The sequence below is a fragment of the Manduca sexta genome, chromosome 9, assembly GCF_014839805.1.
Source record: "Manduca sexta isolate Smith_Timp_Sample1 chromosome 9, JHU_Msex_v1.0, whole genome shotgun sequence".
Classification (NCBI taxonomy): Eukaryota; Metazoa; Arthropoda; class Insecta; order Lepidoptera; family Sphingidae; genus Manduca; species Manduca sexta.
In genome coordinates, this window is record NC_051123.1 from 5,973,595 (window position 1) to 5,992,078 (window position 18,484).

General features: G+C 33.9%; 1 protein-coding gene across 1 annotated transcript in view; it reads left to right on the plus strand.

The window, feature by feature from the left end:
- Positions 1-9,507, plus strand: part of LOC115449159 (somatomedin-B and thrombospondin type-1 domain-containing protein) — a 57,731-nt gene extending 48,224 nt beyond the window's left edge. The window contains exons 3-6 of the mRNA XM_030176892.2: positions 5,912-6,106; positions 7,377-7,500; positions 8,618-8,694; positions 9,181-9,507. Of these exons, the coding sequence (XP_030032752.1) occupies positions 5,912-6,106; positions 7,377-7,500; positions 8,618-8,694; positions 9,181-9,383 (599 nt within the window). The 3' untranslated portion in view covers positions 9,384-9,507. The remainder of the gene's footprint in view (positions 1-5,911; positions 6,107-7,376; positions 7,501-8,617; positions 8,695-9,180) is intronic.
- Positions 9,508-18,484: the final 8,977 nt, after the last annotated feature.

An 18,484-nucleotide genomic window follows, 5' to 3' on the forward strand; every position in this document is an offset into this window, starting at 1 on the left:
ATCAAATTCAAATCCCAGGCAATTTGCATGTCTTTGGAATTGACAACCTCAGAAACGTTAGTTCCCAAATGCTACTATAGTAAAAGGTATCCAGTAATTGTATCATTACATAACCTTATTCATCCATTATGACAAATAAATAATATTTAGATACCATTATATGAACAAAAGCATCTATTATACGGATACAAGACAATCACCGTGTTTAACAGAGTATATTGTTTCAATCCGAATGGTTCTGTACAAAGCATCTCCAAGATTACGGAGATCTATCTTCAGCCCGATCTATTCAGTTGCTAACAGCCACTTTATCTGATATGTTGTTGCAATATGCGGACTCATATAGTTTTCGAAAAACATTACGCTCTTGTAAACTCAATTAATTTGCTATATTATAATTGTTAAAAATGTGTCTTGTTAAACTATTGTGAATTTAGTTATTATCGTAATTTTTATAATATTGTTAACCTAACGCTACTTATGTGTCTTTTGTTAGTAGGTATTATTAGTGAATGCTGTGTCTACTTTTTAACAATCATGTAGTTAGGACATTAAAATGAAACTATTTTTCGGATTTTGCCGCAGTTTTTTCGCGATAAAACCTAAAATATTGTTTAATTTTAATACTTAATGTATTTCTATAATATAAATTTCCATTTCCAATCTAATAAGAGTATTATTATCCTAAACTCCAAATTCCCACGTTACGAAAGCGAATTCATTCCCCTTTACAAAATGCGGGCCTTTGCAATACTTAAAAATAAAAGCGACAAAAGGAAACGAACCTTCGAGTCATCATTTATTTACATTGCTAATTGTAAGAATGCTTTAATGTAATCTCGGATTCAGTTTCCTTTGTTTGAGGGGAGCTTAATTGAGTACGTGGATGTACAACGGCTTCCCTTTGATTGTGAATCCCGTATTTTTGTGTATTTCGATGTAGTTTGTTTTGAAAGGGTTTCGGTTTTACAGTGTTCGTAGTTTTTATGATGTTTGTGAAATTCGTATCTTTGTTTGGATTAAAGGATTTATTTTAGAATTTTCTAGAATTCAATCAGAGACGTTAATATATTCTATTTGTTCTAAAATTTTTAACGTGGTATGGCGACAGTGCAGTTTTTTTAAGATGCAGATACTATTTGCTTAGTTTTTACAATCGATGGCCTTTTTGACGACAATAATCTCATGGAAAACCAAGATTTATTTATTTATCTATCATTTACACATATAATATAACAGTTATTTTACTAATGCGATGTTATAGAGACAAAAAGGTTAATTATTAATCTTAACAATTGGTTTCTTATTTGTTTCTTATTATAACATTTATCGTCTATTTGTGCTCAAGATATTTAAGATATTTCTTTATATCCTACCCTTCAAGATCCTTATTCTTAGCCATATCAGGTCTTATTGAAAATATTGACTCAAAACAGAAACGCATCGCGCAATCACTGCAATGAATTTAACATTTCAATAGCACTTCCTAAATTCGCCGGGTATAGGTGACAACCGTACATCCAATTCCACAATACAATCAGCAAATTAGAATTTGAACATACATAACACAAAGCTTGAACCACGTTGTATTTAGCCCGGCAAACAATGTCGATGGTCTAACGGGCATCTGTACTTTATGCGTACTATGTACCTACTATATATCTACTAGTAATTGATTAGTCTAACATGTAGTAGATACTAACGGCCTTGGCTTGGCTATATGTATTCTCAACATAGGAAGATTATACAGGGTCTTAAAACGTTATTCGATGAATATTTTCGTCTACTTGCAACACTTTACGGTAAGTACTCTAATAGTAGATGTAAAATAAAATAGATATTTTCGAACAAAAAAAAAACGTTTTATACGTCCTAAGGCTATTCTTACTAGTTTGAGAGAATTCATTGCAGGGGCAACAATTATAGTCATGCAATGGCGGCCCAAAACGAAGCAAGGCCCCGGTTTTAAGTTTCGTCGGTAAGATCTAGAAAAGGTCCTCCAAGGCACCGTGCGAGGCCCCAGGCGGTTGTCCGATTCGCCTCCCCCTAAGACCACCTTTGCATTCACGTTCAATATCATATTCGCACTAAACTACAAAACGACAAAAAAAATAATAATAATCGATTTGCATGGCGAAATATATTGGATTATAAATCAAATAATATTATGTGCAGTTCATATCGACGAAATTCTGATTTACTTCTGTAGAAATCGCGTTAACACGAGGCTTACAACAGAATTATTTTCATGCATTATCATAAAATTCGTTAATTATAACTGACAAAAACAAAACAATATAACCTCACGGCATTATCTCTTAAGATGCAACGAAGGCGTTCCCCGTGAGGCATTTCTCCAAGAGGTTATCTGTCCCATTATGTGATTGCTAGAGAACTCAGAAAACGATGAAGATGATTTGAAGCAAATTGTTGAAGAAATGCTATTGATTGCACATTTTACAATATATAACGTTTCGTATGCCGACGAAGTTTATAGATTCTGTTGGGAGCGTTGGAAGTTAGCGAACTAAAAATTCTTATACAAAATTTGTTAAATGGAACATTAACTACTTTATAAAACTTTTTCAAGTCCTTTAAGATGCATTATAGTCAGCTGAGTCATAGCTTTGTACGTCTTAAAATTAAAAAGCCGAATTTGCCGCTATTTTAGTCAAATACTTCGGTTATCAGTTACAGAGTATGAGACATAATCTGGTTGAATGTAACTACATATACTTTTAAAGACAATAATTGTGTTCGGTTTAGCCGTAAATATGATGCGTTTCGGCCAGCAGGCATTTTTATTATTAATACAGTAATTACTAACAATTTTGCGATTACTCATTGTACAAAATGAAACGCGAATAAGTAAATTCATTTCTGATTTATAATGTACCGAATACCAATAAATATATGAGATTATCTGTAAATGTTGTTTATAACATTTATTTATTGGTAAATACGAAGAACTGTTTATAGTTCCATTAAAACCATAATGCGTTAATGCACAACAGTTCCAATAAAGCTGGCATATACAGTTCCCGCGGGCCAAACGTAAACATACTTAAATATAAAGCCGTACAGTTCATTATCAATAAATCAAGCAACATCCACCGCTATCCGGGTTTAAATATCATCTCAGTAATCCATTGGAAATGGTTTTTGGTTTTGTCGACGTTTGAAATTTTAAATCCTTTCCACAGAGAACGGAAATGGGACTTGTAGTAAATCTTCATTCAATTTGCATGAGTTTTGCTCCATTACGTCGGAAAACTAAGGACTATTTGCAGGGTTTAATTTTAACTGAGCGTAGCCTTAATCTCTACAATGCGAGGGTAGTTTTATATTTGAAACTAGGCGGTGGTCGCGGCTTCGCCTGCGTAGAAAGCCTTCCCGCTACAAAATATCTAAATCACTATAGCGATTTATAGCGTAACAAAGACTACGCTAGAGACTTTCCCGCTCTCACACCCACCACTACAACTCCTGTAAGCCAGTAGCAGCAGTGGTACGCATTTTATAACACCGAGCAGTAAAGCTCGGCGAGTCTCAGGGAAAACTAATATATCATTATCCCGCAACGAAATTAATCAAATAGAAAGATAGGGAGTACTTGGAAATAATAAAGACTAAGTTAGCGCCATCTTTATTTTTTAAATGGTTTAAATCTTATTATTTCCCATAGAAACAAATTACCGGGATAAAAGTAGCCTACGTGTTAATCCAGGACATAGTCTTCCCGTGTGCTAAATACGTTCAGCTGTTTCTAAGTTTACTTCTATCATACGTCCAGACATCCAAAAAATGTACCAAACTCTCGCATATTTAATATTATTTAGTAGGAATCCTTATTTGCGGTTATATGTATACTGTCTTCATTTAATTAAACAATTACTTAATAGCGTATTTTTTTTCTTTATTTCTTCGATGTTCAGCAATGGTCTTTATGTGGCTGATGATGATGATGATGATGATAATAACGTATCTTTCTTTATTCAAGTGAAGGTTTTTGAATACCCACTTCATGAACCGTGATTAGTAAAAACAAAATGGCTATATCCTATTTACGGAAAACAATAAAATACACTTAACCACTGATTAGCGTATCGAAGATATGGAGTAGAATATTACGGACCGATTTATCAAAATCCATTCTGATTAAGATTTTCTTATACAAAATTCCAAACAGAACAATTTCAACTGTGTTGTGTCTCGAATAATAAATTTTATCCAGTAGATATATAAATTAAAATTGTCAGTAAAGAAAGTCTTTTAGGTTTCGAAATAACAAATATTTTTTCATTCCAATTGTGTAGCCGCATCGGAGCGCGTCGCAAATTTGTGTCGCGCGCCCGTGTGAAAACAATATTTTTATTGAACTCATGCCACACGTAAACAATTCGTTTTCGTGTGTACGAGCTTTTGAAATGATAACGCATTTTTGTCAGAGATTTAAAAGGCGTATCAGTTTTAAATATTGCTCTGTTTAGGTTTTTGAACGAACCTTCATTTTGTGTTTTTTTTTTTTATTCTGTTTGACAGAAAATTCTTTGAGAATGATGGTTTTCGACCTACGTATCGTGTAGTATAATTCGGGACTACTTATTTTTTTACCCGTTAATTTATGCTTTGAATTAACATATTATGATCTTTATATATTTTAATTAACTATTCTAAACGCGAAAGGAAATACCTTCACTGTCAGGCACCTCCTTGGTGGCCTAATACATATTAATAAATATAAGTAATTCAAAATATACCCTTCGTTTATAGTAAAATTCTTTCGCAGTAGAATGTCCTAATATCGGTAATGACACGCGGCTAACGGCCTATAAAGAGGTTTTAAGTGGTCGTCTGTCACAGGAAGACTCCCATTATATGCTGGGAAAATAAGCCATGAACATAACCGATAGGAGTACACGAAGGAATGGAATTTCAAAGATTTTAGTGGTAGTATAATAGTGGATGAACATGATAGCTTCATCTAATGTTAAATTGATTCTATAATTAGATAGATGACCACATAAATGTCACACGAGGTCGCTGGATGCAGGCCGCTTCCAATAGTTCAATCTGGAAATCTTTGGGGGAGGCCCATGTTCAGCAGTAGACATCCTGCGGTTGATGATGATGATGAATTAGAATCGTTTTAAAATTTATTACTTCTCTTTATAGTCTAACAGAATTGAACCTGGAAAGACATTTATAGATGTGTGCGGTTAGAAAAGCAACTCATTTTGAACATGGTCTTTTTTAGATCAAATAGTGAGGACAATAATTTTAGGTCAGAGGTCCCTATTCCGTCTATGGAGGGCATATCCGTCTTTTTGCTTTTACGGGCATTCTAATCGAAGGACAGCTTTGATAGCCGCATAGGTAAATGAAGATTTTTTTGATTTTCTTCTTCTATATAATGCTTTACAATGCATTAATCGAACCGTAGATGTAAAATTAAAAAGAGCCAAATAAATATAAATAAAAAGTTATTTTTATTTGACGCTCCCTAATGTCTATACTATTACTCTAAAAGAATTCGTTCAAGCGGCAACATTACATTTGTAGTCAGAAATATACTCACGCATATATCATATTTGCATTAAAGTACAAAATGATCAAAAGGCCAGCAAAATAAAACAGGGTATTTTGGTGAAAATATTGATTATTCACGGATAATTTTTGGTACAATATTAGTATAAAAATGAGTATGTGGTTCTGTATATTAACGCAATGTCAAAATCACCCTGTATACTCGAATGTTTTGTGTACAAATATTCAGCTATAATTCTAATGTAACGTCCCCCCTGTAAACATGAAGGATGCAAAGTCTTCGAAACGTCGGGAGAAAACTTAAATATTAAAACCGCTATAAAATCTGAAAAATAGTTTAATTTTAGTTTCTATTTGTCCACAGTAATCGACTGCGCGGTATCAAACTGGGGTCCATGGTCGGAATGCGACACGGCCTGCGGATCTGGCAGCATGGTTCGGACACGGAGGATCGTTCAGCAACCAGCACATGGGGGCAGACACTGTCCCTCACTAGTCCAGCGCAGGGCCTGCCAAGAACATGTCGGGTGTTCGGCTGACAGCGACATTCCTTTACGAGGTAAGACTTAAGCAAAGCGAAGCCATAGTTTAGAGCGTGGATGATTTAGCACCTCGAGTATGGAGAGTAGAGGTAGGAAGAACTATCTCTGTGTATGAAAAAGTGTCCTTCGCAAAACGTTACATTTATGTGGTGCCACGATAGCACGTGGGTCATTTTTAAAGATAGCGTCAAAGTCATTATAGGATATTGAATTAAAATAGAAGTTATTATAGTATATTGAATTAAGATAAAAGGCTTCCAATTTGTTATAGTAGAGATTTTATACACTACGGTTTCATTAACCTCCATACATCAACTACAATAGTAAACAGATGTAATTTTTTTTTCATCTGAGCACACTACGTTTACAACTGCCAAATTCATGCCATACACTTTTGCGACGATAGCGCTACTGAGGTGGGTTTTTAAGTTATAATTTTTTTACCTTAATTCAACTTGTCTCCCATAACATGATTGTTCTTGCCTATAACCCCGAGTAGAGATTTTTGTTTTTTTTTTTATATACTGTCAGGGCAAAGTGACCGATTTGCACCTGATGGTCAGTGGAGTGGGGTCCAGATAGGTTATTGATTGACCAGATGTTTATCTCATACTAGTCGATACAATTATGTCGGACTGTTTCAGAGATTGGTTTGTAGATTAAGTATGGATATGTTTTAATTAATATTCACATAAGAAAAAGTTTGGCGATCCAATATCTTCCAAAAGAATTCTTTGTTAAGGTTAATTTCAAAGGCCAGGTGTTTCTGAGTGCGGTCAAGTCTGTTTCTGAGGTAAAAAGTTGCCTATAGTAATTAGGAATAATGTAATTTAATATTTCGAAAGAATACTAAGAATTGTTTCTGAAGTGTATCTTCTAACTTTAAAGCCACGTGCTTTCTCTTTTTGTTACATGACGTCTGTGTAACTGCTTATCGTCGGATATAATATAGTGCGATGAAATATATTAGACATGCTTCGGAATAAAAAGTAACCAAAAGTCTATATTAATTTACATCTATAGTATCTAATATTATATATCATCTATCTTTGAATCGTTCTCCTCAGTTTTGAGGATCTTGACCTTTCACCGGTGGTAGTTGTACCACCGTATGATGTCACGTCATCTCGATTGTTGACCACGTGTATGGCGTCGTATATAGTGGTGTGAAGTGTGGTGCGGACCTGATCGGACCACCATATTGGGTTGCGTCCACTTGCCCTTTGGCTCTTTACTTTGTCTTCTTTGATATCATCCATAATTTTACAGTATTGTAATTTATTTCAGACGAAACTGCGATGCTGCTTCCCGGAGCGTTGTCCATCAGCCGCCACTCGAACGAAACTGTTGACATAAGAAAAAATCTACGCCTTCGTAACCCTGACGATCCCGAGTCCAACTCGCATAGAGAGTAAGTGTAGACGTTTGAAAATAGATGAAATTAAGACTCGTATTCACAAACAAAGTGCCTTCGTAGTGCGTAGGCTTAGTGCGATTGACTTATAGGTAAGAACTCTGGGTAAAAAAAGTAAAAAAAAAAAACGTATTCCCGACATAACACGTCCTCATATTATTTGTATGTGCATACGGATGTTATTAGACAATAGCAAGAAGTTAACTATAGGTAATAAAAAATATTTTGGGTCTGTTTCACATCTGAGTGTAACGTGTTTTATTTGGTAGTATGTCTGCTTGTTGAAAATGTCGTAAGCTTTATAGAAATCCAGTTGCTTAGCATCCGCCGATACATATTTCCGTAACATACTTACTCAAAGTAGATTCAGAGAAGGGGAAATACTCCACGTTGTGTCCCCATTTCCGTTTCAAAACGAATCGAGGAACAAAATTTCTTTCCATATAAATATCTAGACGCCAGGGGCATACTCAGAGTTCGATTTTAAACTGGATTATTAACACATGAATAAATTGAATATTTGGTAAGTAAATAATTTAGTATCTAATATTTTTAAAATCATTTTAAAAACAAATAAGTAAATGAATACACAGATGTTATGAAGATAGTGTGGCATTAAAAATAAAAATATATTTCCTAAGAATAACAAAACATAAATTAATCATGAAAAGTAAGGTAACAGCATCGTTTTATGAGTGTTTTAGTTCGTGATACGCTATCACGGTATGTGCTGTGATTCGCTCTCATTTCTCCCTTGAGTTTCAAACTTTTCTTCCCTTCATCAGATTTACGAGCTCATATCTTTATATAAAAATGTTGAAGTATTCTTCCTAATAACGGGTGAATTATGAATAATTGTTCAAACTAACGTAATTTTATAAGAATGTTAACAAAAAAAATATGTTTTTTTGTGTTAAATTAGTTTTAATATAAAGTTATAATATATTGCGTTAAATGCCTCCTTTATTTATTGTAAAGCGCAATGAACTGTTTAATATTAGAAGAGTGGATGGTACCCCCCTCGTATGTGCCTAAGAACGCACCTGCCCCAAGTACAATATAGCTATTGTGATGTGTTTCAATTTCCCGACGTATAAAGCGGAAATGATTTCAGGTATTGTGCTCAATACGAGGTGACCAAGGTGTCGAAGGCTTGCCACATGGATTCCGACTATAAGTCACTGAGAGAAGGTACAGTTTCCGTTGTCATTACAAACAGTTTATTTAGAAGCAGTTTTTATTTTTTCTATGACATAAGGCCTCGGTAAGGTATACCGAAATGAAAATACCTAGTGTTTATGAACAATAAAAAATGTTTGGCTTGGCTTCGTTCCAATAGCTTTTGTAGGTGTAATTGATATATGGGTACAGATTTTTGTGGGCTTTATCGTACTTTAGTACCAAAGCATTGTGGTATGTTTTCGTGATTTCTTTTATACATATTAAAAGTTTACCAAAAAATGACTTAGAGATATTTCATTATATAATTGTGTTATTTTTTTAGATATTGTTTTAATTAATTAAGGGCGTATATTTGCAATCCAACTTGTACTAGGGCGTTTAAAAAATTAAATTGAGTAAAATTAGTTATTAAGTAGACAATTTTAACCTTTCAGTACTTAACTTAAAGTGTCATAACTACTTCATATCTAAAACAATGATTTGTCTCTCAATCAGGTAACACAGTGTGCGTAATGTGCGAAACAGCGGCGCTGCGTCGCGATTTGAAATGGCGTTGCAGCGGTCACGGCGTGGCGGGTCACACCACCCGCTTCTACGCCCTGGTTGCGCCCCACTGTCACGGCAAATGGATCAAATCAGAACACAATCTGGACAAAAGAAGCGATTGCTGCACAAATCCCGACTTTATTTTCGTGTAATCACACATTTCTAATGTAAGATCGGATAGAATTAAGTATTTTAGATGTTGCGTTGGAACAGAATTAGTTATGAGGATTTGATTTGCATTTGTTTTTGGAATTTTACTAACATCATTAGCAGAAACTAAAGAATACATATTTGGGTATAATCTTGCATTAATAAGTTGAGATATTATGTCCATGCAGCATACTTATCATGTAAGTCACAGCGTGTTTTACTTGCATTTGAAATTTTTGGGTTGAATTACTTTAAAGGTTAACTGGTATTTAAGTAGAACTTGCAGATAGTGTAATAAATATTTAATGTTTTGCGCATTCATAAAACATAAATAAGTTAATGAGTTTCAAATCCAGACGATTTTGATTAGTGATATTCATTCTTAAATGCATTGAGAGTTTTGTTTATGTAAAACGCCGACTCAGTTGAGAACAAGCTCTTAAATGAGAGTTTGAGCTTGGTATTTAAATAGTTTAATACATTAATCCCCTTATTCATAAACGTTATTTATCTAAGCTCTCTCTTTGCTGTGATAACAAGTCTGTTTCTCAGTGCTGACTGTCGTCAGTGTGGCAGCCTTCGCAGTGCGTAAACATAGGGCCGTTGTGATTGGCTAATATTGAGATACAACTTAAATCTAGTTGGCTGTCAGATAAACAAAGCTGAACAAACAGCAAGCTCTCAGAAAAACAAACCTGAGAAACAGAATTGTTATCACAGCAATGCTGCGTCCTTCGATAAATAACGTCTATGAATAAGGGGGTAAATGTCTACTTGAAATTTTACTTAAAGATGAGATTGATTGATTAAGACGCTCCTAGGTGATTCGTCTAAATCATTTTAAGTATACAAATTCTGCAAGTCCTGTCGTCGAATACTGAATGTAGTTATTCACCAAAGCCATTTTAACTAGAATTTTAAATACTAAGCATTAAGTATTCAAAGGGACTGTGAAATGTCTAAGTTGGTTAATAATGGAGAACGAGCATTTAACTTTGCATTTATTTCTTCAACTATTGTATATAATCAAATTTTAGTAGAAATTAAAACATTTTCATTAGTTTTTATCGAAAAATAAATTCTTTAATAATACTTTAGTGTCACTTAGATTAATTTTTATAGCCTACCTATAGCGATGTGAAAACATATCTAACTGAACTATGTATATAGTTGAATAAACTCATTATAAGGACACTATTTGTTTTTTTTTAATACTGACCATTGGTAAAGGTAATTCCGATTCCTGCCGGCTTCCTTTTCGTAATGATGTAAAAATCTAATTATCATTAGAATGATTTGCGGACTGCAGCACCTATGAATATGTTCCCCGCTAATGCTGACACTATATTAAGAAGATCCAGTATATCTAGAACTGTCTTATACAGAGATAATAATAACCAAGCTTTACTGGCAGACAATTTGGAAAAAAAAAAAATTATACCTTTAGAAACACAAGTACAAGGATAAAGCAATGATCGTTGCGATTTTATATTTGCTGAAATATTTTCTGGGAAGATTAGTTTGTAGTTATCTACTTTATAACTCAATTGATTTTTTGATAAAAATCTGAAACTTATAATAATATAACTAATTCACCCCTATACTACAACGTAATACACATCGCACTCTTAATGAAATAATGACTCTTTCCAAAATTGCCAATTTGTGGGAATCGTCAAACAACCAATTTCTGTTTGCGACCTTTTAGTTTTTTCCCTTTTTTTCATGTTATTTTTATTTTTTTTACCTATCTTTAATAAGCTCAATTTTATAGCAACTTATAAAACAAGCAAAATTAGTTTTCCGACGACTGCCACATATTAACAATTTTGAAATAGGACATTATTTTCTGAATTGTGCGACATATTCCTTCTAAATTAAAAAAAGGCACGCGCATTCGATGATATTCGCGTGTTTGAGCGCAAGCAACACTGATTGGTGTGCGAGCATTCCGCGAACCCAAGCGCCTACTATGCGAACCAACGCCGTCACTGACAGTCAGAATCGGTACCCTCTTGGGTCCTCTCAATGTGACATTGACATTTACGTGTGTCGCGGGAATATAACCTTATATACTACATAATAAGGTTGTTTTTCCCTGACACGCGTAATGTCATGTGGCTGTCGGGCTCGCCGGCAAGCCAAGAGCGGACACACGAGCTGAAGATCAATGTCAACCATTTTATATGAGAGTCAACCGGAAACTGATATTGTTATACTAAATGTAAAAATGTGAAGGCGCGCAAATTCACGCGAATACGCGCGCATTCATGCAACTTGTGAAGAATTTGACGCACCGATGCACTTCGATTCTGCGCTCGTACGAATTGACCTTTAGCCGTAGAGACGGGGCAGAGTATCGAGCGTTCCGTGGTCTGATGTTGCAACAATCTGCGGAATGCTGACTGAAACTAGAGATGAGCAAACTTCGATCGGCCTTAGCAGGTATACACGTACAACCATTAGCTACTCACGTCAGTTGAAACACAAAGTTTACAGTCGAATTTGGATTTGATTTGTATTGCCTACCTTTGCTAGCAAATAAACATGCGAAGCGGTATTTTACTGCTATCGCCGTATTCTTGGCTTATTTATTTATTATGTGAGACATTTCATGGCATTAAACTAGAATTTAATAATAAAAGTTTAGTCTTTTTCATAATAGGTACTCTATTATCAGATCTGAATTGATTTGGCTTAATAGGTCAGTTAAAAACTTTATTTTATTATATAGTGACCTCACAGCACCTGGTGACATGCGGAGCAGGATCCCAATAGAGAGTCGACTGACAAGTGATGAATATCTCTCGGATTACCGGGTTGGACCAAAAATAATTGTGACTGGGTTTTTCCATCTTAATAATTACTGAGTCGCAGCTCGGAGTCAGGAAGTTGGCGGTGTGAAACCCTATACCTCGGAAAGCATAAAAGCTGTTGGTCCTGCATCTGGTCTCCCTTCGGAGACGTCGGATTGTTTTCTCTTTGAACTATAAGAGTGTAGGAACAGAGAATGCAGCAGTATATTGCGCACACATTTGTGCACTGTGAGATTGGCTGCCGTGGCGGAAATTCGGCTAGGAGGGTTGCATTAATACATTATTAATTACTAAGGTTTTGCCGGAGCATTTTATTTGCGTGAAAACAATTCAGAACCTTGCTTTCACAACATTAATAATTTCTTTTTCTTCTGACTTAGGAAAACACTAGAACGAGTACAGTTATCCACAAACGTAGCTCAACAAATAAAATAATTCAAATCGCCTTTAAACAGTTTCTTATAATCGTTTATAAGAACTAGTAAAGTTAGTAGTTATAAGAATTAGTGAAATAAACTTCAAAAGGAATTATTTTAGACACAAAAAAGAACATTTTCATTAAGGTTGATAATTAGGGTCGTTTTGAAGTTGTTCAGCTTTCGTAGCTAACATGTAACACATCATCGGACAAGCAAGTACAAGCACACTAGTAATGACACACCCTGTCACATCCACTGTTACGACAGGCGTGTTCAAACAGTGTGACGGTGAGTACAAATTTGCATATATATTAGAACACCTCGCCTTATTCAGTGATAACGGAAATAGGCTCTCTAATATTTTGTATAGCGAGTCTTAAATAATTCTTCGAAGACGCTTAAGTTTGTGAAATTCGTGTTAATTTTTTCGCAAGAAAACATGGGAAATTATCATACTTATCTTTAACTAGTATTGTATTTGAGAATGTATTTTTGAACATCCTTTGATTCGATTGTGGAAATTTACACGAGAATTAAGTATATTATTTCACTAGGTCCCGGGTTCACTTGCGTGAAATAGTTTTTCCGGAATGAAAAGTAAAGGATAAAAAGTAGCCTATGTCCTTTTCAAAGTTGTATTCAAACTATTATGTGAATTTTCAAGCGCACCGATAGATTGATGGTGATATGCTGTGGATGTAATTTTGTTTATTCCTAATAATTTACATACCTGGTCCATTACTGAAGAGACGAACTCTGTACCACGGTCAGTCGCTATCGCGTTTGGTATCCCAAATCTTAAAATAAAATTATGAACTAAAGCATGTGCTACACTTACCGTATCCTTATTTTTTAATGGATAAGCTTCTACAAATTTAGTAAGTTCACATTGTAGTGTTAAAATATAAATATTTTCGTCTACATCTCTTTCTAAAGGACCTACGATGTCAAGAAAGATCTTTTCAAAAGCATAAGAAGCTGTTGTAGTTATCTCCATGGGCGCCTTGACATATCTACAATGCTTCATTTTTGACATTTAACGCATTTACTTACAAAGTCTTTAACATCTTTATCTAAGCCTGGCCAGTAAAATTTTCTTTTAATATTATTAGTCATCCTGCGTACACCTGCATGACCTGCAGTGGGTAACAGATGAAAATCATGTAAAATATACTTCTTTTCTGCTTCATCATTTATTCTTCTAACTCCTCTTAATACATAAATTCGTGGACCGGTCCAATCCTTGTTATCTTTTATTTCTCTTAATATATCTTTAATAAAACTCTCACAATTTTTAATTTTTACTATGCATAGTTCATTTATATTTATATGTCTACAAAACTTTGCTAACTTAGTTACAAATTCGGCTCGCGAAAATTGTGCCCTAAAGTTAAGGTTAATATATAATATTTTCCTATGATGACTATAAACAAAACATTCCTTTTCTTCATCTACGTTATTCTGTTTTTAATTGATTTAATTCTTCATTACCTATAAAAGTCATTTCTACAGAATCATTTGGTATTTTTAGTATTTCAACTACACGTGGTTGATCAGGCCACTGTTTATCCGAATTACTAAAAATACGTGTATTTAAATTTTATCTAGTTGTTTTTCTGTGCTCTAGTCGTAACTAACATTATTTCTTTATTCATTTCCTTTAAAGTATCTACAGTAATATCAATTCTGGATAATGCGTCTGCTACACTATTTTCTTTTCCTTTCACATACACAATTTTAAAATTATATTCTTCTAATGTCAATCTTAATTTTAAAAGTCTACTAGAGGGATCTTTCATTGAAAATAAATATATTAAAGGCCTGTGGTCGGTCATTATTGTGAATGATTTGCCATACACATAAGGCCTGAAATATTTGACAGCCCATACAATAGCCACTAATTCTTTCTGGATAGTTGGATAGTTCAGTTCAGATTTATTAAGTGGTCTACTTGCATATGCTACTGGTTTCATATTTTTATTGCTCAGAACTGCTCCAATGGCCGTACCTGATGCATCTGTTTGAATAATAAATTAATTATTCTCCGAAAAGTCTGGAAATTCTAAGACTGGTGGAGTTGTTAAAGCATGTTTCAAGGTTTCAAATGCACTTTGACATTTGTCAGTCCATATAAACGGTTCATATTTTCTAGTTAATTTATTTAAAGGATAAGTTATACTTGCAAAATTTTTAATAAACTTTCTGTAGTAATTACAGAACGCTACAAATCTTTTAACTTCATCTGTACTAGTCGGTACTGGATATTTCTGTAATATTTCAACTTTTGCTGGGTCGGGCAAAACACCATTTTCTGTTACTAAATGTCCTAAGTAAAGGATTTCTTTTTTCAAAAATATACATTTTTGTGGATTCAATTTCAAATTAACTTTTCTCAGTCTTTGTAAAACATCCATTAAATTTTTATATTTTTGGTTATCTAAATTTCTTCCAAAAACAATCAAATCATCTAAATATATAAAACATCTGTCATATGTTAATCCAGACATAGCTACTGACATGACTCTACTAAAAGCGCTTGGACTTGTTTTAAGTCCCATAGGTAATCTCTTCATATGGTATTGCCCAGTGTTCGTAGTGAACGCAGTGTATTCTCTACTCTTTTTATCTAAAGCTACTTGATAATAGCCTTGATCAAGATCTAAATGTGAGAAATAGATAGAGCCACAAAGTGAATCTAAAATTTCATTAATATTTGGTAAAGGGAATTTATCGTCTATAATGCAATCATTAAGTTTTCGGTAGTCTACTACTAGCCGCCATTTTTTATTTCCCTCAGTTTTCTTGGGAACCAACAATATAGGACTAGACCATTCGCTTCTTGCTTCCTCTATTATGTCATTATTAATCATATCTTGTATTTGTCTATTTATTTCATCTTTTAGAGAATGAGGCAATCGATACTGCTTAACATAAACAGGACCAGTATTTGGTTTGATAGTTATTGATTGTTCATAAATATTCGTAGTTGTTAATTTGTCTCCGGGTAAAAAGAAAACATCCGGATATTTAGCACATAATTGTTGAATGGATTCTCGTTCCTCTACATTAAGATGATCTAATTTCAAAATATCTAATAACTTTGTTACTCGCTCTAAGTTATTATCTATACATTTAAAATTGCATAAATCATAATCTTGAAGTGAATGTATTTCCGGTTGAAACATTGGTATTATAACATCATGTTCATTGGTATTCAAAATTTTTACTGGAATCCTATTATTTTTTTATTCTAGCTATACACCCCGCAAGAAAAACATTTTCTGCCAGTACTTTATTATTAATAATACAATCATCTTTAAAATCAGTATCTGAAAACAAATAGTGAATGGATTCACTGCGCGCTGGAATACGTACTGTTTCATTAGAATAATCAATTTCGTCATGAAGTTTTAACATATATTCTATTCCGTATTTAAACAAAGTAACAATGTTATTCTTTAAGTTGATACTAGCCGCATAACGACACAGAAAATCTAAACCCAATATTCCATCCGCCTTTAATGGTATGTTATTGAAAATATAAAGCTTGGTATCAAATTCGACACAGTGTTTGTCACTATGATGATTCAAGCTAAGATGACTAAACCCAATCGATTGAATTTGACCCCCAATGCCGTTTATGGTTGTCTCATCTTTATTTATGATACTGTTGCTAGGTAATGCATCTCTCTTTATCACACTTATTGATGCTCCGGTGTCTACTAACCAAAAATATTTCCTTTTGCCAACATATAAAGTTAAAAATTTCGCGTTACCAGTTAATGCTAAAATATTACGTTTAAGATCGAAAAAACTTTTATTTCATCGTTATCGGATTTCAAAGGTTCATTCTGATCTATCTGTTCGGTATAAAACATGCGATGCTGATTACCACTACCATGAGTTTTATATCTCGATCGATTCTCGTTTGGTTGGTTAGTTCGCTCTCGATCTATTTTATTATATGAACCCCGAGAGTTACCGCGAGAATTATAGAATGATCTACCACGATTACTGTTGAAATTTCCTCTACCTCTACCAAAATTATTTGTATAATTATTATAATTACCTCTTCTGTAATTATTTGAAGTTGGGTGATGAGGATATTTCCGATGTCCGCGAGACTGTTGATTGTATGATGGTTGATGATAAGGGTAAATATTAGGTTGAAACTTACCTCCACTGCGACGCTGAAATTGCATTATATTTTCACCGTTTGAAGTAGATGCCGCCGTCAACTCCTCGTCTTTTGCAGCCTGAATTGCATCTGTCAAACTGTTGTAGTTACGTGCTGCGATAATTGTGCTAAGCCGGGAATCATTTAATCCATCTGCAAATCGTTTAATAGCCAATTTTTCATTAATCGGTTTTAAAACAGTATAATTTTGAGAATTACCATCAGCCTGCGATATTGTCAAATTAGTGAATAATTTTTCTAACTCTGTACCATACTGGTCAATTGAACGCCAGCCTTGTTTTGCGTTTTGCAGTCGTGATTGTATTGCAGTAAATGACTTTTACTTAACAGAATATTACGTAAATCTTTGACAAGCTCATCCGTAGATGAATAGTCATTGGACATACGCAGTTTCGCATTTTCAGTTAGTCTACTTTTTAAAACAAATTTTATGAGCATCTTTCTCCCTGGTTCTGACAACGTTTCTGCATACAATTCTACAGTGTCTATAATATTTTTGGTGTTATTTTCCTTACCGTTCATGATCGGAATCAAGTTACATGCGGTCTTAAAATCAAAATCCATAATTGTTTCTTGATATAAACTCGTTTTACAAAATTCGCTATCACTACCGCTATCTGATTTGCCTTCCGCACATAAATTAACAATTTTTTGATAGTTCAATTTTATCTCACTTTCTAATAAAGCTAACGATTTACAAAATTCAGTTTTATTCCTTTCTTCGACAATAATAATTGAATTAATTCCGTACACTTTTATATAAACTTTCCGTTTCTGATAATTTATTCTTAATAACATTACCTTTAAATCTTGATTTTCCTTTCTTAATTAAATATTTTCTTATTAACTTAAGCTCATCTAAACTCTCAAGTAATTCATCTTCCATAACCTTTCATAAAATGATATGGTGATATGATATTATACAAACCAAATTCTGATTGTTTGTTACCTTAGTAGGGGCCGTGAGTCTTATGTTACATTATTCAATTTAGTAAATTATAACTTACGTATAATTCTAATGTCCTTAAATTACATTTGTTTCCGTCAATAATATGTATAAAATATTTGAGTTACTGCACTATTGATTTTCACATTTCACTTTATTTGATAGGTATCACAAACACATTCACGCACACAAAAGACTCTTCTGCTATTTCATTGGATCACGCACGCCGTTGTCTTCTTCCCGATTGGCTCTAGCGCGGCTAAATGATCGACGAAAATTATTTTGCGTAATCTGGTCATTGATCCAGGCATGGTGACATTTCTTATATTGCTTCCACATTAAATAGAAAGCTCCGAGACCCAGTAGGATACATATAACCACGAGCAAAATACTAATACTAGACATATGCAGCTTCAATTCTTCAATTTTGGCATTATTTGATCCAGCAGCATTCTGATTTAAGAAAACCGTTTCCTTGTCCACTTTTGATTGACACATCTTCGGATTTTAAATAGGTATTTTTTATTTTAGCCTTTGATTTTACCAACTTGCGTGAACACTTCGCCGTGTTTTGAAGGAGTCATCTTGGATCAAAGGTCAATTTATTTACTGTAGAGACGTAATATTACACTGAGACAGTACCGGCGCGACGCGTCCCAAATATGGCAAGGGTCGCCATGTGGGGAGATGAAGACAACTGTTCTGGATGAAATATCATTTATTA